Source organism: Pollachius pollachius (genome assembly GCF_949987615.1).
Source record: "Pollachius pollachius genome assembly, chromosome: 1".
Classification (NCBI taxonomy): domain Eukaryota; kingdom Metazoa; phylum Chordata; class Actinopteri; order Gadiformes; family Gadidae; genus Pollachius; species Pollachius pollachius.
The window spans coordinates 17206594-17227701 of record NC_136934.1 but is presented as its reverse complement, the minus strand read 5'-3'; the positions used below and the strand labels follow the sequence as shown (position 1 = coordinate 17227701).

The 21108-nt window shown below is 41.6% G+C and overlaps 2 protein-coding genes across 2 annotated transcripts; both read left to right on the top strand.

Moving 5' to 3' along the window:
* Nucleotides 1–373: 373 nt before the first annotated feature.
* nipsnap1 (nipsnap homolog 1 (C. elegans)) lies at nt 374–5296 on the top strand (the record flags this gene model as incomplete). The annotated part of the gene is made up of 10 exons (XM_079730110.1): nt 374–471; nt 1355–1482; nt 1933–1978; nt 2134–2228; nt 2471–2541; nt 2941–3081; nt 3599–3630; nt 4112–4206; nt 4496–4579; nt 4938–5296. 10 exons carry the CDS (start codon nt 374–376, stop codon nt 5000–5002), a joined length of 855 nt encoding a protein of 284 aa, XP_079586236.1. The 3' UTR covers nt 5003–5296.
* A 923-nt stretch (nt 5297–6219) lies between these two features.
* Nucleotides 6220–19660, top strand: castor1 (cytosolic arginine sensor for mTORC1 subunit 1). Its single transcript, XM_079737024.1, has 9 exons — nt 6220–6435; nt 10767–10837; nt 14257–14450; nt 15192–15321; nt 15504–15627; nt 16212–16328; nt 16660–16742; nt 17249–17343; nt 19070–19660. The coding sequence occupies exons 1-9, from the start codon at nt 6323–6325 to the stop codon at nt 19139–19141; spliced, it is 999 nt and encodes a 332-aa protein (XP_079593150.1). The 5' UTR covers nt 6220–6322; the 3' UTR covers nt 19142–19660.
* Nucleotides 19661–21108: the final 1448 nt, after the last annotated feature.

The following is a 21108-nucleotide window of genomic DNA, read 5'->3' as shown; positions in this document are numbered from 1 at the left end:
AAGTCCTTGGTGACATTTAAACGCATATCATATGCCAGCAGCCACCTACAGGGACGTTTTTTCTGTCTGTTGAATGTTTAATTGGAAATATCAAAAAAGCACTTCATTAATCAACGACGGAATTATCGAATAATTTGTATGACTGCTTAATTTATTGAATAAAAAACACCATAACAACAAGAAAGGCACAAAGTAAAGGCAATCCAATGTTTTTTTTAAAAGAGAGTAGGCCTACTTCCCCCCGCTGGCTGCGCTATCTTTCTCCACCACAACCGCCCCCGCACGTTTTTTTTAAACTAGTTGAGTCCAGGAGACTGTCACATATTAACTAAAGAAGACTGTACCATTCCTTATCTCGTGTAAGTTTTGCAAGATGGCGACGACAAGTGTTGTGTGGCGTGAGGTCCGTGTCCTGCGGCATTGTGTGAATCTGCAGCAAACCAGAAGGCAAGTTGTATTTCCAAAGCCCAGGTAGATTTATGCGGTGTCAACACAAGGTTGGTGGTGACAGCGTTTCCTTATAATAGGCTCTGCATTTCCTCACACTGCACTACTAACGGTTAGTCCTACTCACTGTGGAGCCACTGTCGACAACAGTAAACAACCTGCAAGTCCTTTTCGCAATTCCTTCTCTTCCTTCTGCAAGTTAGAGACCAGTAGTTATTACTTATACGAGGTACTTGGTAATTATCTTCTGTCGCTTCGCTTGCAAATGCAGAGAACTGCAGTACTCCAAATGAAACGGCCTTGTATACATGATCTACCACCATGATCATAATAAAATAACGTTTGTGACAACGTAACCAGCACTCATTTGCTGCACCACTGAACTTTGTCCTTCACAATTGCTGTCTATCCTTCAGTAATCTACCGGCCGAGGTGATTGTGGTTTCAGTGTTTCATCAAGTGTTCTGTAATGGGAGAGTTCTGGCTGTTTTGAATGTCGTTTTTAATTAGCCCATTCCTGCTCTGTCACCAAGAACACACTCTCTTCATTTCGAGAGAGAGAAAATGCAAAGAAAGAGAAAATGCTATATTTAACAAAGATTTGCCGAGAATCACAACCAGCTCTGTTCTTGTTACCAGTAGTAACAGTTCCTTCTCTTGAGGAAGTTCAAACGGTTGAACTGCTAGTCTGAGAACAACAGATGTATGCACAACATATGAAGGGAGTTAAACGTGATACAGACCTAGAATATATAGCATTTTTTGCATATTAATCGCTGTATGCACAATGGTAAATGAAATATGTTGTTTGAATATGAAGTACACATAGCCTTCTATCTAAAGTTCCATTATTATTGCTGTGCCATTTAAAAAAAAAAAAAAAAAATCTCTGTGTGTGAGTGTGTAGGAGGTTTTCAGAAAGCGGTGAGAAGGGATGGTTCCGTTCTCTGTTTGTGCACAAAGTAGACGCCAGGAAAGATGCCCACTCAAACCTGCTGTCCAAGACGGAGACCAGCAGTCTGTTTAAGATGCAGTGTAAGTTGCCCTCTTCCATTTACATGCATGGGATGGTCATATGCACGTGATTGTTCCAGCTCAATGTTTAACCCAAATGAGATGCAGTTGGGCTACAACAAAACCTAACCAGTGTATACTTTGGTCTAATACATTCAGTTTGTGTTTTTGAAAACATTACCATAATGGAATGCAAACTTGCTCCAGGGGCTAAATGTAACATGAGAGAAAAATTGGATTGTGTTTATATGGACATGAAACGCATGCTTTATCCCATAAACATCGGAAGGAATATATTGAGAAACACTATCGCTGGCCTCTGCTGTTCTTTGACACATTGTTTGTGTATGCATGAGATAAACATTAAGTAAGTATAAGTATTGGTCTACACATTTATCAAGTGCACACAATGTAAGGCATTCTTCTGATGACATGTTTTTTTTAACTATCTGTTTTGTTTTTTACATACAGTTCACAACGTGAAACCAGAGTGCCTGGATGCTTACAACCAGCTAGAGTGAGTTTCAGTTCTCCATGGAAATATATTCTATTTTCAATCTTTGTTTCACAACAGTCAGCCAAGAGTGCGTTGTGATGTTGGTGTCCAACAATGAGGTTTGACGTCGTTCATGCTTTTTCAAGTTGGGATATTGACCCTTGCTCTTCCTATAGGGTCGAGGTACAGAATAAACTTCACCATGACCAGGACTATCCGTGTGAGGTGGTAGGAAGCTGGAATACGTGGTACGGAGAGCAAGACCAAGCCGGTAAATGGTGGTTGAACAAAAATAGCCTAAGAGTATCTAAATTAATCTTGGTATGCATAGAAGAACATTCACAGGTGTGCAGAAATCAATATTTATCCACTGTTCGATAAAACGAATGGAGTTCAATCACTTTGCAAACATTGTCTTTAACACCCAGTATATTCACCATTTGACAATCAGTACGCAGCTAAGTTATTTTCTTTACAATGCAACAGCATCATCTGCTGTTTGATTTATGCTAGTACATCTTTGGCGTTACCGGGGAGGCTATCCTGCGTTGACGGAATGCTTGGACAAACTAAACAATAACAAGGTACGCTATTTGTCCATTTTAAGAAACGGGGTGATGTAGAAATGCAGATGGTTCAATTTGAGAGCATTTCTGCTGGGCCGATCTTCATCATGTTCCTAGAGAACTCTTCAAGATTTTTTGCCAAGTCAATTAAATCTTCATATCTGTGAAAATTTGACCTTCAGTGAAAATGGAAAATACATGTAAACAGTAGTCATGTACTGTGATCTTCGTTAAATATACGTATAACTTAAATCTCATTAAATGATCAATGGTTGCGACTGTTACCTGTTCAATTAATCTGTATGGTCTAACCACCACTTTACTTTATTTAACTTTACTTAAGACATGCTTCCTCAAAATCAGCCCGCATTTCATCTTGCCATTTTATTCTATTCATCATGTTCTCCGTTTCTTTAGGAGTACAAAGAGTTCCGTCAGGAACGGGCCAAAATGTTGATCTCAAGGCAGAATCAGCTTCTCCTCGAGTTCAGCTTCTGGAACGAACCTCTGCCCCGCCCGGGGCCCAGCGTCTATGAGATGCGCAGCTACAGACTCAAGGTAACCCGAGGGAACACGCTTTGCAGACAACGGGAAATATTTGTTAGCGGTGCATTAGTCATCAGATGGATAGGCCAGGGCCCTCCCAGCACATAGCTCTGCCCACGGCAGGTAGAGAAGGGGTGTGGGTGTGGGTGTGGGTGTGTGTGTGTGTGTGTGTGTGTGTGTGTGTGTGTGTGTGTGTGTGTGTGTGTGTGTGTGTGTGTGTGTGTGTGTGTGTGTGTGTGTGTGTGTGTGTGTGTGTGTGTGTCCTTCTGGGGAGAGAGAGGGCAGAAACATGATGCAAGGGAAACCGTTTTAGTTCCTGGGTGTTGAAGTAATCGGGGGGGCTAACTGTTTCATGATGTGAAAGGCACAGTTCATCCACGCACGTTGGGCCTTTATCAAAACACATTGGTCTTCTGTCAGGCATGTTTTCTCATAAACGTCTGCCTTTACATGACTTTATCTGTGCCTCACTATGAGCAGAGGCCTCTCCCTGGGCTCATCTGTCTTCATCTGTCTGCTTCCTCCGCAGCCCGGCACCATGATTGAATGGGGCAACCACTGGTACGTAACTTAACGTCAAACGTCATTCTAAAACCCTTTAATTGTCCCATGCGCCCCCAGAGCTCCATCCAAATGACTTCAGTACCTCTTTGTCGACAACAAGTACGATTTTTTTTCACTTGGAGCTTACATTAAACTATTATCATTTACCGTCAGTGTGAATAATTGTGAGGCCACGAGACATACCAAATGCAGGAAACTTCTGTTTGTGGTCTTAACTTTGTGGACAAGCCACAATCAACATATATAACAAACTCAACAAATGCATTACATTTTTATTTCACATTCAATTTTGGTTTGGTGACACCCCCGGTGGTGATTAACTATCTAAAGGTTGGGCCTGATTCACCTGGCGGCCAACTTCCAGGGTGATGGAACTAAATGCGGGAAACCACATTCAGATCCAACTATTTAACAAACAAGATGACCGGCAGGAGAATAAGGCACAATGAATGATGCTCCGGACGGTGTGCACCTAAAGGGCAAGGGCCATCAAATACAGGCAGGAGAATAACGAGGCAGTGGGAGGATTCTTCTCCCAGATTGGAGACCTCTACGTGGTTCATCATTTATGGGGTAAGTGGAGAGAAGCCTGACACACAGTACATTGATGATGTATCATGAGAATGATACAATAAACATAATAATGGCCAACTATACCATTGTCTTTTTATTTTGTTTTTATTTTTTTCGAAAAATATGTGTCAAATTAAGATAAAAGTTTATTGATCGGGAGGGAGATGTATTTGTCACAGCAAAAAGCCCAGTATACGTCAGGATAGGAATGACAGTCATTTTTTTCCAATAACATTACAAACAACTTTAGCTGATAACGTTTGTTCGTAATGTCTTTGGATCTGTACAGCGTACAAAGACCTGCAGTCCCGCGAGGAGACAAGGAACTCTGCGTGGCTGAAGGAAGGCTGGGATTCCACGGTGTATTATACTGGTACGACACACACACATAGACACAGACTGAAGACACGCACAGTCTGAAGACACAAACTACAGTTAAGATATGGCCAATCCGTACAATTTGAATAAGGGAACTGTCGTTCCCATCATACACACCAGCCCTCCCTATAAGGTGCTCTGCAGCATGACCCCACAATCCACACACCTCTAGCACTCAGTGGGCTTGCGTGGGACTCTGTTTTGTGACATCTCACATGAGAAACTCTGGCAGTTTCAAACACAGCAATATCTCGTCATAATCACAAAGCATTCAATGATTAATTACTTAACAATGAACAAAACACAATTACTACCTATAACATTCATATATTCTGTTCCATGTTGTTCCTTAGTGCCCCTGATCAGAAGCATGGAGTCCAGAATAATGATACCCACTCAGAGTTCGCCTCTACAGTGAGCAGCTGACTGAAACAAAATGGCTTTCGTTGGTACAGTTAGTAAAGTACAGCAGTGGGAATACTGCATGAGGTGGAAGCTCTAATATTGTAGCCTACTATTCCTCAAAGTCGATAAGATGGAAAATAAAGGTACCGTGTTATCAAGTATAATGATTATAATTGTCATTATTAAATAGTTTTATAATAAGGGGCCTGTTCAACAAATGGTTCACATATAAATTGTAGGTTGATTATTCTTGTAGTGGTCACATCACATGTGTTGACTGGCAGCTAGCACCACTTTTATTTTAATAAAAAAAAAATAATTGTTCAAATTACTTCTAGGCTGTTGTCTTCGTTAATTTCCTTATTTATGAGCACATGTCGTATTCCAATATATTGCCACTTCCAGGATTAAGGATAACTTTATTATCCTCAAGGGGCACGTAACCATTACACAAACGATAAAAAAATAAGTACATGGACTCGTTGGACTACATCAACCAGAATGGACTTGGCTTTCTTCAAAGTCCTAACTATTTACAAATTAAGAAGGACTTCGTTCTAACATGGTCGTGCCTGCATATTTGCTGAGCACTTTGAAACTAACCTCCAATTCAAGACCTCTCAAATTGTACAATATTTAAACAGAGGGACTAGTGAGTTCTAGACAGTTCAACGCTTGCCTCGTTTCAAGGCGTTCTCGTCTCACGGCGGGACGCCTGGAATGGGATGCCCAAAATAAGCGTTATTGGTGAGAAAGCGGGAGGGACTTTCAGTTAAATGGGTTCAAAGCTTTTTATAGCTGTGCATGGGTTTAGCGGCGAGAAAGGGGGAGGGACTGCCACTGAAATATTGTGTAGCATATTGCTGTGTCGATTCATCTTTAAGAACCATATTTATTATCCTTTTCGTTGTTATTCGAGCTATATTTATTTATCTTGTTCAGGGGACATTAAATTGGCGTACACAGCCCATAGGAAATACGAGACCTGAAATAACATTATAGTAGACCGGGGCACCGCTACAATTCAGGATCGTCTCTCAGCCTAGTTCGGCCCCGTTACCGACGCGACCTGTAGCTTTAAGAAGGCGTGTGTTGTTTACTGGGGTTGTATCTACTTTGAATAGCCAGTAGTTGAGTGCGATTGGAGTCGGATTGCGTCGGATGTTTTTCTGTTTATCCGACCCTGATGCAAAACACTCACAGTCGGAACAATAGTGTGGGTTTTTTGTGGTTCTTGTATCACTGACCGGTTTTATTCGAGCACCAGCAGTTCTCTCTGCAAAGCACCGCATGCTGCCGTGTGGAGATCCCTCTCCTGCCCTGAGCCGACAACATGGACCTGCACATTCTGGACCACAGACTGCGGGTTACCAGCATATCCAAGGACGGCCTGGTCAATTTCACGCACCCTCTGATCAAATTAATATTTCTCCGCAACAGAACACGGTGAGTTGAATTGGTTTGCCCGAACAGTCGTTGCAGAGCCTTGTGATCTCTTACTGTAGTTTTGCACTGACATGCTAATACAGTTCATTCAAAGGATGCCTGCCATTATAATTCATTCGTGTTTATTGCAAATGCTACATGCATGTATGTATACGTCCAGTAGATTTATAGATGCATTCCATTGCGTCAGCAATGTGTAAACTGTGTTGCTTTAAATATGGAATTATTGATGCGTTCATTTAAGACCAATCGTCTATTCAGATCCGATACAGTTCAATTGCCAGGCGTCATAAACACAGCAGGCAAGACCTCTGCTTTAGTCAATCCCTGTATCGGATATCATTCGTATCCCAACCCCCTTACATTTTAATTTGAAAAATAATCCATATTCGCTATGCAGTTGTCATTGATAATCCCGTCCCGTTTGTTATCCAGGGCTCTGTCTCTGGCCAACCGCAGCAATATATGTGTTTTATGTGTGTTAATCCTCGGATATCCTCTGGATCGTTATGCAAGTGTTATCACATCATTCTGGTTGTCCTACATATGCCAGGGGGATGTTTGATGGAGAGAGGTTAAGCAGTCATGACCTATGTTGATGGAAGGTAGACTATCTTGGGGTGCCTGATCCATCACAACCATAAGCACGAGCAGCAGAGCCAGACTTCTCTTGGTTTCAGAGAAGAAATGCTGTCTTTACGAATATAATGTATTCAAATCATAGTGTTGTGAGACCATCTGTCTTGTTCTATTCCATTTCTGTATTGACTGACATGGTCCACTTCCCACTTCACTGAATTGGCCAACATGATTACATTTATAAAGGACAAAACACATCATCATTGGTGATTCGATTCAACACCTCTTCATAAAAGTGAATAGCACCCGTGTTCCTTCTGAAAGCATTGTGGAAGTAAAATGTGTTGACAATCATGCGCGTTGTAAGGTAGCATCATGATGATACTGATGCATGTCAAACAGGCGTGTAGATATCATTCATTGTTCTCCCCAGTCTACAATATCAAACCACAGCAGGCCCAAAGAATGAGTGCTCATCAGCCACCACACAAAACCAGGCTTCACTTCTGCAGAGCTGGCGGTTTCTCTGTGGATTAGTTTGGATATGTGCGTGAAATCCTCTCTAGCTATTCAATGGTGCTAACTTTTGCTGTTCATTTGCATTGAGATGATGGTTTAGAATATCATGTTTTGGTCAGTATAAAAACAATGAAGACAAGAATTTTGCTGTCTCGGCAAGTCCAGACAGCTGTGGAGCCGAGTGGCAACCACACAACCATATGATCATCTCTTTGGGTGCCAACCAGTCTGCTGGTTCACACTGGTGTGCCCCTAGCAAGAATCAGGTGTGGCGTGAAATTGTTTAGGATTTATACCAATACAATTGTCACTTTTTTAACATCTGATTGGCTCTAGTATCTACTATTTGCTGTATTCCGTGTAATACATGTTTCTACTCCATTTCATTACATATTTGACCAATAATGTCATTGCTGGGCTTCTTTTAATGATCCATGGGATACTTGGAGCGTAAAAATACTCAGAAATACAGAAAATGTGTGTATATAATAACCTAGCAATGTGGACTTTTTTCCTACTCATGCCCTATTTAAACTTTAAGTTGATGTGCCTGCACACTGCAACGTACACCAACACTCTACTGTGGCAAACACAGATTCTACATGTTTGCCAAGAAAAAAAAGGTAACTCTTCAACAGCCAAGAACCAACAGGAGTGGGTCACACTGGCCCACTGTTGCCGTTTGTTGGGGCAATGAGCAGGTACCTATAGCCCCAGAAGGTAGGGAACCACTTGGCCTAGCTGATAGCCCTTCCATCCATATAGTCACTACATACTCTGGCTGCTCACCCAGAAAGGACACTAAATGGTGGGGAGGGAAGGCACTGACTAGAATATCAAGAAGGGGGAAGCAAAGGGTTGGAGGGTAGCTGAATCCTCATCATACGGAGGGTGAATAGTGTGTGTGTGTGTGTGTGTGTGTGTGTGTGTGGCCTAAGATGCAATCGTGCACACAGAAAACAGGACAACATGTTGGTGGAGGTTGTGTTGTGGCGACGGGGCCCGGCCCCTGTAATAACAAGCAGTGTGTTGCAGGCTGAATGTCCCCCCATTGTTCCCCACGGGGAGGAGCACTGTGTGAGGGCGTGCAGAAAGACGTCCTCCTATAGATTTAATCCTATAGAAAGGTGAAGCCCCCCCCCCCCCCCCCCCCCATCCGATCCGCGTCCACAAACACATTGTACGTGTGTCTGCGATCCACACTTTAAACAACGTAGCCTTGCGTACTTATCGCATTTCCTCAGCTGCAGCAACAGTTGCAGAAATCTTTTTGTAGCTGATTTTGTAGCCGTGTGGTCTTCATAATCTCCCACATCAGTTCCTGTACCACCTGCTGCTGTTCCTCAGACTCCTGTTGGACTTGGAAGAGGTCCAGCTGTGGAGGGATGAATTGAGTTCTAGTCAATTCAAGTGTTTCTAGTTTTGCAACACATGATCTCTGCATGGGTTTGGGGTTGTAAGAAAATGTGTTTTGTCGGATCTGTAATTGTAGCCGTCTAGCTGTGCCATGCATCATCATCATCATCATCATCATCATCATCCTGATGACAATAATAATCACAACGTGTGGTATTTTTATTGGGACTATAGATGTGTATGTGATGTCTCACATGTTCGGGAATTGCCCTGGAAGGTTTCCTAGTGAAGGGCCATCAGGAAGTGTGAGGGCTATTGCTACACAATGGATAGCCAGCTGCTGCGCTAGCACACGGTGGAGTTAGAGTGTGAGTGTTTTCATTGTGTCTTGTGTGGAGATTAGTTTCTGCTGACTCAGGGGTTGGACAGAACTCTGCTGTAATAGTTCCAGAGGAGTGATAAGCGTGTGATAAAGGGTCGCTAAATACAGAAACCAATTTGGGTCCACTGGAGTGTCTATCCCTTTATAATGACTTTATGTAATTGGCCGTTAGTTTGAAGATCAGAGAAATAACCAACATCTACAATAAATGGTAAATGGCTCCTTCCATGTTTTGGGATTTAGTTATCACGCAACACGTGACAGATGATCAGTTATAAATTCCCATTCATCCCACATTTGCTAAAGCACTGAACACATCAGTATTGAGCAATACCAACTGGTTGGTTGTTAACATAGCTTTGTAAAAATGGTGTGCCTTTTTTAATGTCATTAATGTGCAACAACCATATCAATGTTATTTCATGCAACAGCCAGTATACCACATAATCATGCTTTGTTGAGTGAATCACTAAAAACACAAACTCTAAACCCAGTGAAACCACTGCCCTTCAATTTGCCCTGGCTTGCAGTCTTTAAAGCACTGAGAGAGGTTAAGAGGTTGCAGGCTCAGCCCCATTACATTTATCCTTCAGATAAACTATTTGAGCTCGCCTGAACGTGACAATGTTTTCAGTGATGTAATTTTGTTTTTATCTTCTATGTGTTTGGGCATGAGAACTCAAGAAATTCAGCTTGACAGATGTGTTTAATGTTTTTATTAATGCAATGTTTATTTTTGTTTCTCTATTTGCATAATTCTGTAAGTTAATTCTTGTGCCACTGACCAAGCGTTTCTGCAGTGTGGGGATGCTGTTATTTCCCGGGCCCCAGCCGTTCTCCAGGGCCTGTTCTGTCTGGTTCTGACCATCCGCCGTGGGTGTCCCTCACAAAGGGCTCATTGAAAAGAGCTGGCCAGTGTCCAGAACTGACAGAACTCTGGACTTATGCCTGATGTGATGCAACTCGCATCTAACCCCAGTTTAAAACACCTTGTTTCAATGAGTTACGGTGTGTAGACAAGAGTATTAAGTGTGCCATGTAGTATTTGCGATCTACAATGTTATCGAAACATTTTTCAAGTTGTGTACCGGGTCAAACTTGTATTCAGAATTTAGTCAAACGCAGAACTAAACTCATGAGTTTCAAGGTAGGTACACGCGCACACAAAAGTACAACATTCCCTTTGCATAACCTTCGATGCTGTGTCAAAAGATAAAGACGGAGACTCGCACAGTTCTTTCATCCCAGCTCTAGTGGAGGAAACCTGAAACTGGCCATTAATAAGTTTAGGTCACTACCCAGAGCCAACCAAACGCTGACTGCTGAACTAAAACGTTGCTCCAGGAGACATGATCCAACGGACACTATCGTGACCATTGTCTGATCTAACGTCACTGTCGCCATAGGGATTAGCTTGTGTTTCATGACTATCTTATTTCATAATGTTGATCTCTCCCTCTCTGACCCCCCCCCCCCCCCCCCCCCACAAACTCAGATGCAAGTTCTTCAGTTTGACCGAGACCCCGGAGAACTACACGGTGGTCCTGGATGAGGAGGGGTTTAAAGGTAACACGCACCCACGCACATACGCTTATTCTCCCTGTCTTTCTCACTCTCTCTGCTGGCCTTTGTGGAAGGTATCAAAACATTACAAGTCAGCTGCAAGGCTTTTAACTTCCTTCCTTCCTTCCTTCCTTTCTTCTGCCTTTTCTTGTGAGAGCATTCAGAAACCAGAATGTATGTTAAAACTGCTATAGGTCCAACACGTCTGCCCTGACAGGCTTGGTTTCTGAACCATACGTTTTTGTTAAAGGGGACATCTCATACCACCAGGTGTGAGTGTGATTAGCCAATACAAGCCGTTTTCAAAATGTGCAGCATTGTGACATCACAGGTGGGCGTGTCCATCTAGATGTGTGACGAATAGATGGACACGCCAACCTGTGATGTCACAATGCTGCACATTTTCAAACCTGCTTGTAATGGCTAATCACACTCACACCTGGTGGTATGAGATGTCCCCTTTAATCCATGTACATGGGAGGTAAATGGTAGAGGAGAGATCATGGAAGCATGATGAACTACTAGTTCTGAACCTGGATTAGAGAGAGAAACTGGTTTTCCTGCTATATGACCATCATACCAACATTGTAGCTGACGTAAACAAACAATAAAGGTGCAATATCACCGGTTTAAGATTGATGATCTGGACGTTTGCACTGACCTATCAAAGTATATAAGGCCTAATTAACACAATTAAGCTTCAATTTATCCTTGGTTAACAACGAAAATCTGGATACAAAAAATAGACATACAATATAAAAAAATAACAGGAAGGGCATATACATACAGCAGTAAAAAAAAAAACATTAATAAAAAGCAGTGAAGAGTATATTTATTTATATTGGTAAAGTATATAGTTAGTCTTTCCAACATTTAGAGCAAGACGGAAGCCATTTTGCCATTCAGCAACATTTTCCATTTTCCCTTTACATTTAAATTTCTTTCTGTTGCATTTTTCCCATTGGTGTATAGCAGTGGTTTTCAAAGTATGAGAGAGTGAGCCCCCCCTCAGAGAACAAATTTCAGCTGAGCCCCCCCCAAAATTTCTTTTTTCTAAATCCCTGTGTTTTGAAAGATCTTTTAATTATTTTACACATTTTAAAGATCTCTGATCATATCTTAAACATCTCTGATTATATTTTACACATTTTAACGATCTCTGATCATATATTTTTGAAACATTTTAAACATATTTTTGAAACATTCTAAACATCTTTGTGCGTTTTTAAACACATTTCTTAACACATTTTAACATCTTTATCTAAGCATGTTTTTGCTTAACGTTTTTAAAATACATTTGAACATCTTAATCTGTAAACTGCCAGTTTAGCCTCCTTTTTAGCTCACCTCAACTTTAGTGGGAGCAATGAGTTTGCGTAGCTGTGTTCGAAATCGTTCCCTATCACGGATATAGTGCACTATACAGGGTGCTCGCCATTTTTTAGTGGTGTTCGAATTCTCAGTGGTAAATTTCATGCACTATATAGTGGACTTAAAATACCCAAAATGTTAGTGAACATACGATGTTCCGTACATGCTACTCCCGTATACCACAATACAATGCGGTGGTGTTTTCCGGAGGAGAAGAAGCTGAATAACCGAGAAAACTAATAGAAATGTCAACAATTTATTTGGGATTTAACATAGAAATGTAACATTCAAAATTAATACAACCTCCAGCTTTCCTCGTGGGTGCCCGGTTTGATTACATGATGTGGGCGCAGCTGTCTGCGTTACACAAATACCTGGCGCATTTACTGACGCAAAAGAAACCTTGATCAAGGAAATGTAACATTCAACATCAATACAACCTCCAGCTTTCCTCGTGGGTGCCCGGTTTGATTACATGATGTGGGCGCAGCTGTCTGCGTTACACAAATACCTGGCGCATTTACTGACGCAAAAGACGTTTAGAAATGTTCAGCGTAGTGTCCAAATTCTCGTTTGTTCGTGCACTATATCATAAACACTATATAGGGAATAGTGAATAGGGAATGATTTCGAACACAGCCCGTCTTCGTCTTTGCGTTTTTTTTGCGTTACTTTTTCTGGTATATTTTTTTCTCACGTCGCGTCCCCCCTGAAGAACTCTGGCGCCCCCCAGGGGAGGCGCGCCTCACATTTTGAAAACCACTGGTGTATAGCATAGGGTCATCTGCATGCATCACAATTTTGGCATGATTGCAAACGGTAAATCATTGACGTATATACAACAAAGCAATGGGCCTAGTGCCAAGCCTTAAAGTAATCATGCAATTTCTGCATGAATCTGCAGGAAGGCTCTAGAGTCTGTATGGGAGCATTATGCTTTATCTCCTTCTGCTTTTGTTGTGGCTGAAGTTAGTTATTTGTCTGTGTTTATCTGACAACATGGCTTTTAAGAGGTTACACTATTTAAATGACAATGTACCTATATCAAGCATGCACTGTAAAATGCCTTTCTCCAAAGTAATATATTTATGTTCATACTTAGTATGTAATTGATCTGTCTATCTCTATCTCACTCTCACTTGAAAGCTTTAAAGTGATGCATTGCCTCCGGATTCGGTCTTTCTTCGTTCTCCATTCTTGTGTACTTTCAGAGGAGCCAGGGTGTTGCACGAGGTGGCTCTAACAAATAGGATGATAGGAATAAGAAGCAGAACAGGGATTAAATAAATATACTTTGAATGTGAGCACTTGAATGAAATTGTACTTTCTGCCTGGAAAAGATATGCAAATATTGGAAAAGACAAGAAGATTGTTTGAATATAAAGGTTATTAAAGGGCTTAATGCTGCAATCAGCAGTTTTTGCTTGCCTCACTTTGTTTTGATTAAATTGTGTTTTGATTGAGTCCCATGGTTCTAATTTTGGTTGTAATGTGTTTTGATTGAGTCCCATGGTTCTCATTTATATGATATTGTGTTTTACATTAGTCACCTGGTTCTCATGCAGTCTCAGGGTTCTCCAGAAGAGCAATTCAGGAGAACCTTGGGACTTAATCAGAACATTATGTGATGCAAAATAAGTGGGTTGTTTCTCAGTTCTGTCAGGTAGTCCACATTCTACTGCGTAACCTGTAAAGTGATGGAAAGCAAAGCTGTGCGAGTCTCTCTGGTTAACTTTGGACCCTTATGGATCCATCTATCCACAGGATGAGTTGACACATTTAACCAGTGTGTTTTCACAGCATTGACCTATGAAGTTACGCTATAAATAGCAGGGTCATGTTGGTGATATAGCAGGAAGAGACGGCTGGGTGAGGATAGAAAACCCTGAGGATATTTTCATTCAATGCAAACCCCATTCTTATGTGATGTTGTGCTAATATGTATATATTTTATTTCATTTCGGATATAACTGTTTCAATCACAAGTGTCGTTTCCAGGATGTTCACATATTATACACTTTAATCTCTGCCCTTTGACCTTCAACCCCCAGAGCTCAAGCCTTCAGAGCACTTGCAGGTTGAGGGCTCTGTCTGGCTGCCACTCAACGTGGTCTCCAGCGGCAACGTCTCCAGCAGCTCTCAGACAGTTGGCGTGACCAAGATCGCCAAGTCAGTCATCGCCCCATTGGCTGAGCAGCATGTGTCTGTCTTCATGCTCTCCACCTATCAGACAGACTTCATATTAGTGAGTCTGTGTGTGTGTGTGTGTGTGTGTGTGTGTGTGTGTGTGTGTGTGTGTGTGTGTGTGTGTGTGTGTGTGTGTGTGTGTGTGTGAAACAATGTTAACAATAAAGGAAATAGGTAAATGAAATAGGTAAATCAACAATCACAGTGAACCAATAGATACATCACAATTTGCAAGACGAAGAACATGTTAGGCCTACGGTATATGCATGGTACTTTATACAACAATATACGTAAAAAAAATAAAATAATACATGTGTATCGTATTATGATATATTATCAGAATCTCCATAACTTCACAATGGACTATTCTATGTCCTCACAGCTATGCTCCTGCTTACCATTTTGAGCTATAAGGGCAATCCCCTAATTTTTAAGACCTGAAAGTTAATTTATTTTTCACCAGCAAATGTGTTGAGTAGATGGAAACAAATGGCAAGTTAGTTGACATGTAGCCAATGATTGCCTCTTTGGACACACCCATCTCCTACAACTTGTGTAAAGCAAGTACTTATTTTTACATACTTGAAGACTATAAAATATGTAAGGGTTATAACCTCTCCAACAAACTTAAAACAACCTGTAAAGATACAAAAGTGTAAATAATACTCCACAAACTGTAAAGACCCATTCCCCTGACATACTTCCTGTAAGTATCCGAGGTGGATGTGTTCTCCGACCTTCCCTGCCCAGTGCATTCCGGTATTCTGTGTTGTTCTCAGCTCTCTGCTTGTTTCCCCAGGTGAAAGAGCAAGACCTAGCAGTGGTGGTGTCTACACTGGAGGAGGAGTTCAGCATCTTCAGGGAGGTGGAGGGAGAATCGGTCCCCGTGCAGGACGTCCACAACGGCCTGCACAAAAACGGCAAAGAAGGTACAGATCTAGTCCTACAGACAAATGTGCTTTTGTGATGATTTTCCACTTTCCCTTAAGAAATATCAACTGGTAACAAAAGTTCCAGAAATGGCCTGCCACATAGATAACCTCAAAATAACTTATATGTTTAAGAGTGGGCCGGGTTTACTTTTGTTTACTTTCTCCTTAATGTCTCTCAGCCATCCAGCCTACAGTCCACCCAGTTCTCATTCCTCAGAACCACTTCTGTGTCATGTCCCTGGACCCTGACACGCTTCCCTCCATCGCCACCACCCTCATCGACGTCCTGTTCTACTCCAACAGGTCAGCCTACTGCTTCTAGTTTAGATGGTAATACCAGCCTACACCACTGGGCGGCAGCACATGTGGTGAAAAGGGATTCCAAGTTAGTTCTTGACTAGCTGCAGAATGAATATTCCGGCCTTTGTGGTATGGGAATTTTTTTGTATTAAAAATATATAACTTTCTTTTCAAAAAAAAATCTTCATTGGCTTGAGCAGCTGCCTACACTACACATACTTTGTTGACCAAAATAAAACATAATAAACAATACATTTTTTGAGTTTTTTCCCTTTCCATTTTCTGGGTTTAGGATTAGGGGTTATCATCAAATGGAAAACTTTGAAGCCTTTTGTGACGGGGATAAAGCCCTAATAACATATTTTTGACATAACTTGATTTATTACACACTAATTCTGTGGTTTCTTAGTGTTGTTCCTTTTATAACCTTTAATACATTTTTGAATCACACATCAATGTCAGAGCTACAGATTATTTATAGACTGCAATGGTAACGGGACCATTAGTTTAGTCAACCATCAGTTGAGTAAATATGTGAGGAATGCAGAATAATGGCCGCTCTTCTCCCCCTTGCTCTACTGGTGTAGTCCTAAGGAAGGCACCCCATCTACGGCTGGTGCGGAACTGGACTGCATCAAATTCTTCTCCTTCTCGCTCATTGACGGCTACATCTCACTGGTGATGGACACCGAGGCTCAGAGGCAGTGAGTCCACTCTCTCATCTCTCCCCTAACTCTTCTCAGCGGTCCACCCTCACTGTGACTCTGCACAAAGCACAAAGCGTAAAATAGGATACAACATAAGATACAATTTATATTCGTAAACATTTCAAAAGAAAATTCTCCCTCTTTCTCTATCTCACTCACTTACTTGCTCACTCATGCTCGCACTCTCACTCACGCAGTATCTACATATCGGCGACAACGGACAGGACTAGAGTTATCAGTGGTATTCTCTACAGACACTCTCTCTACATATTGGCTTGATAGTACAACAAATATGAAGGCTGAAATGATACCAACATGTGGGTTTCAGGTTCCCTGCTGACCTGCTCTTCACCAGCTCCTCGGGAGAACTCTGGAGGATGGTTCGTATCGGAGGTCAACCTCTGGGCTTCGGTAAGATCCCGCTCAGACCCGGTTCAGACCCTTTTAGACCCCGTTCAGACCCTACTCAGACCCTTTTAGACCCCGCTCAGACCCTTTTAGACCCCGCACAGACCCTTTGAGACCCCGCTCAGACCCGGTTCAGACCCTTTTAGACCCTGTTCAGACCCTGCTCAGACCCTGCTCAGACCCCACATTTCTCCCTTTTTTACTTTTACTGTCCTCAAGGGCACCAAACAACAAACAAACATGAAATATTATTATCATTACTGTTATTGTAAACATTAGTAGTATAATTATTTTATAAATTGTATAATATTTATATCATAATAATAACAATAGTAATTTATTTGAATGACTATTATTATAAATATTATAATTGATATAATGATGATGGTCGTGGTTATTATTATATTATTATTATTGATTGCAATTGTTGATGCACTGTTGCTTAACAAGTAATGTAGTAGTGCTCTAATTGGATTGGTTCTTCCTCTCCTCTCATTGGTGGGCTCCAGACGAGTGTGGTATCGTGGCCCAGATCTCTCAGCCACTGGCAGACTGCGATATCTCTGCCTACTACATTAGCACCTTCAGCTTTGATCATGCATTGGTAAGTAGTAGCAGCCTAACTGCTGTCTCTCAGTGCATTGTATGCACTGTCCTTAAAGCATGACATTTCTAGCGGGATAGTAGGAAAACCCACAACCTTTTTATTGTTGTGTGTTTCGTGACTTTTCCCACAATGGACAGTATAATTTTTTTTGACGTAGTCCATGTGTGGAATACACACACAGAGACATATACTGTGGCAGGGTTCTCTGCTACAACCAAATGAGACGCAGGCAGTAATGGTAGAACTGAAGAACAAATAAATCAAAGAAAACTTCCAAGGGCACACTTGGAGACACATAGGTCATACACTGTCTAACACGGCTACATGCATTAAACAGCATTTTATCTTTAAATGACTTGCATTTTGAAGAGGGGAGAAGGTGGTGTCTCACAGAACAGTCATGGGATATCATAGTCTATGTGTGATAACAGTTTCTTGCAAAACAACTGCACTCTGCCCCTGTATGGAAAAAGCTACAAGATGGATGTCCAAATCCACCTCATGTTGGGGAAACCCAACGGAACCTTATCTTCATGACACAACATTACCAGTGAGACGTGTTACATGCCGAAACCGTCTGTCTTTTATGAATGAATACACAGCAGTGGGTGGTTGGCTCTGTTTCCACCCAAGTGAGTGGTTGTTTCTAGGAAAAACTTAGCAGTACTTCATGCTGGGTTTGCGGTTACGAAGGACAAAATTATTATTATTATAGACTGGAAAGTGAAACCAGGGATGATGCATTCCTATTATGGTCTGTCTGTGTGTGTGTGTGTGTGTGTGTGTGTGTGCGTGTGCGTGTGCGTGTGCGTGTGCGTGTTTAAAAAAAACTGTTGAGTCAAATATTTATAATTGAGTGTACAACCCTTTTTTATTTTTATTATTTATTCTCATCATATTCATATTATGTAGTAAGATTAGACAATAAAATAAGCAGAAATAATGTTTTAAAGTAAGCATTAATGATTTTATTGTCAAGGCCAGTTATTCAATGAGTTACTGAGTCATTGAACCACGTTGAATGTGGAACTCCGGCTAATGGGTCTGAAAGACGACATTGGAGCTTCCGGAGACGATGATGTAAGGAAGTGCTCCAGCCGACCACAGTCCCCCCCCCCAGGGAGAGTGGTCCCCCTGACCACACGTAACCAACCCAATCACAGACCTCTCATCGAAGGGAACCCTTTCGTTTATGTATTTGCTAGTTGCCGTGACATTCTGAGGAAAAACCGGAATGAGTTTTCGTGGGTTGACATCATGGGATTCCATCCCACCGTAGAAGTGAATCGGGATGAGCATTATACCAGATATTCGTCAGAACAGACGGATGAGGCAGAGGGGCTGCATTGCATCACCTCATGCGTCTGTGGAATCTCATCGTCAACAGTGGCTGCCGCTCTGCAAGAGAAGCGATGCACACTACTTGGTTTCAGGCTTCTGTTCCGGTAGCTATCGCCTTTTTTAAGATGACACAACGCAGTTCATCAATATCCATCCCATCATTAACAGTTGATCAGTAATCAGCTGAATTGCAACGTTTCTTAATTTATTTCATTCACCAAGATCCAACAAGCACACGTACTCTTTTACTTTAGGCTTAAAAAAACCCATAAAATTCCCAGGGTGTGAGGGGGCCAGTCTGTTGACAAAAACATCTGCAGTGCATCCTCACAAAATAACAAAGAACAAAGCTCGAACCAGGTTCCTCTTGTTCCGCCTCCAGGTGCCTGAGGAGGACATCGGGAGAGTGACAGAAATGCTCCGTCAACAGAGGAAGGAACCGGCCGCCAGCTGAGGGTATCCCCCCCCTGTTCGGGCCGCTCCGGCCTTGTGTGTGTGTGTGTGTGTGTGTGTGTGTGTGTGTGTGTGTGTGTGTGTGTGTGTGTGTGTGTGTGTGTCACAGCTGGTTGCACCGTGGAGTAGCCCTGTTTCAAAGCACACACAGGTCCAATCCAACCTGAGTTACCAGAGGGAGAAGAAGTGTGAACTAACGTGCACTAATGTAGACTGTTGACCCTGAAGAGCGTCTGTGATCTGAGGCTAAACTTGTATCTTCATGTTGTGTTGAACACTCCACGCCTTTGCTAACACACAACTGAGTCTTCCAGATTTTATACGTTTTAACATTGTGTCACAGTCTTTATATTTAAACTTAGTTATTAGTGCTATCAGGCATTCATTTTTTAAGTTTGACGGTAGGTCATTAAATAATGCTAAAGCAATATGCATTTAAAAGGTAATTTCTTAACATTTTCAGGGTTATTCCAAGGTCCACTACACTGTCTTATTTTGGTTTTGTTATTTGCACATTTAAATCCTAGTTCTTGGTAGCTAGATAGTTTTGTTTTTGTGTTAAAATAACATTTTGTACAATCTGAAGCAGAACACAAGTATTCCGTTAGTATTTTCTATTTTGTCCTGCTTCACTCAATAAAGAAGTATTGCGACGATGGCGTTCTCATTGGGTGTGTATTGCTTTGGTCGTGTCACACTATGCGGTTGCATGCTGACCGCATACTGCAACAACTAGAGACACTTTCCATAAAGAGGTTTCTGAGTAAACCTGCAAATAGTTTTTGATACACTCATGACATTATTGAGTCAAAAAATAACTCAATCACGCTGTATAGAGGCTTAAACTGCCGGGTGTCAGACTCATCCGGTTTTGACCTGACTGAAAATACATTACAAATGTTCATATCATGAACATTCTAATACTAAAGAGAAAATTGTAGACGATGTCTTAGTGTAAAACATGTTAGCATTGCTGTGAGCTCTCAAGGGAGATGCAACAAAAGGCCAGATAGCCCTAAAATTGGGCCCCCTTCACTAAGCAGCTATCTTGGTTCCATCTTGGTTCTAAACCCTACCAAGGCGGAGGAAATTAATGCAGAATTCTGCGTTCCAATGAAAGTGAATGCTCTTTCCCTGCTGGTTTTATAACTCTGTTGTGATTATTGACCTCTAGCCAAGGCTGATATGTGATTATTTTCGAATTATTTGTTTAACTACTGTTGACTCGTGCCACGATTCATCAGGAATTCATAAAAAGAATGGTAGTGTTTACCTTTGACCTTACTGGAATTTCAATATTTTCAGAACTTGAAATGAAGAAGTGGCTCTAAAATGTGTTACTACTGTTTTCCTCATTATAATGGTGGTAACTTTGAATTTTTGCTGAATCCGCTTTCGTGTGAAGAAGTTGAGCATTCCGGAGGCGATGATGAAATGCCTCTTTGACAGGGGTTGAGATTGCGCTACATGATTTCATCATCATCTATCTATTTGTTATCAGTACATTATGAATGACAAATTCCTATTGAAATAAAGTTTACATTTACATTTGGAGAGATACCTCCAGTAATAGTAGCAACTCCTGGCCCTTGAATCAGTCAGCTCTCTGACCCCACCTCAGTTAACACGACAGGTTGACACATATAACACACGTCATCAGACGGAATTGTCTATGCATAAAATTTCACATATTTTGGTCATTGCCAGTGTGCGTGTGTGATGTGGTTAATAAGAGGGCGGAGATTATCTGGTCTATGGGTGTATATATATCTAGAACCACTCACCAAAGGGTTATTGGACTTGAAATACTGCTGTTCTCACTTGGATTGTTCATAAACCAGAAAAGAAGAGGGGAAGCTCGACATGGACCATCAACTCAGAATCCAACATAATCCAATCCATTATGGTAAATGGTTTAATCTCTACAATATGAATCTTCATCTGAATCTATGTGGTCTAAGGCAGTGT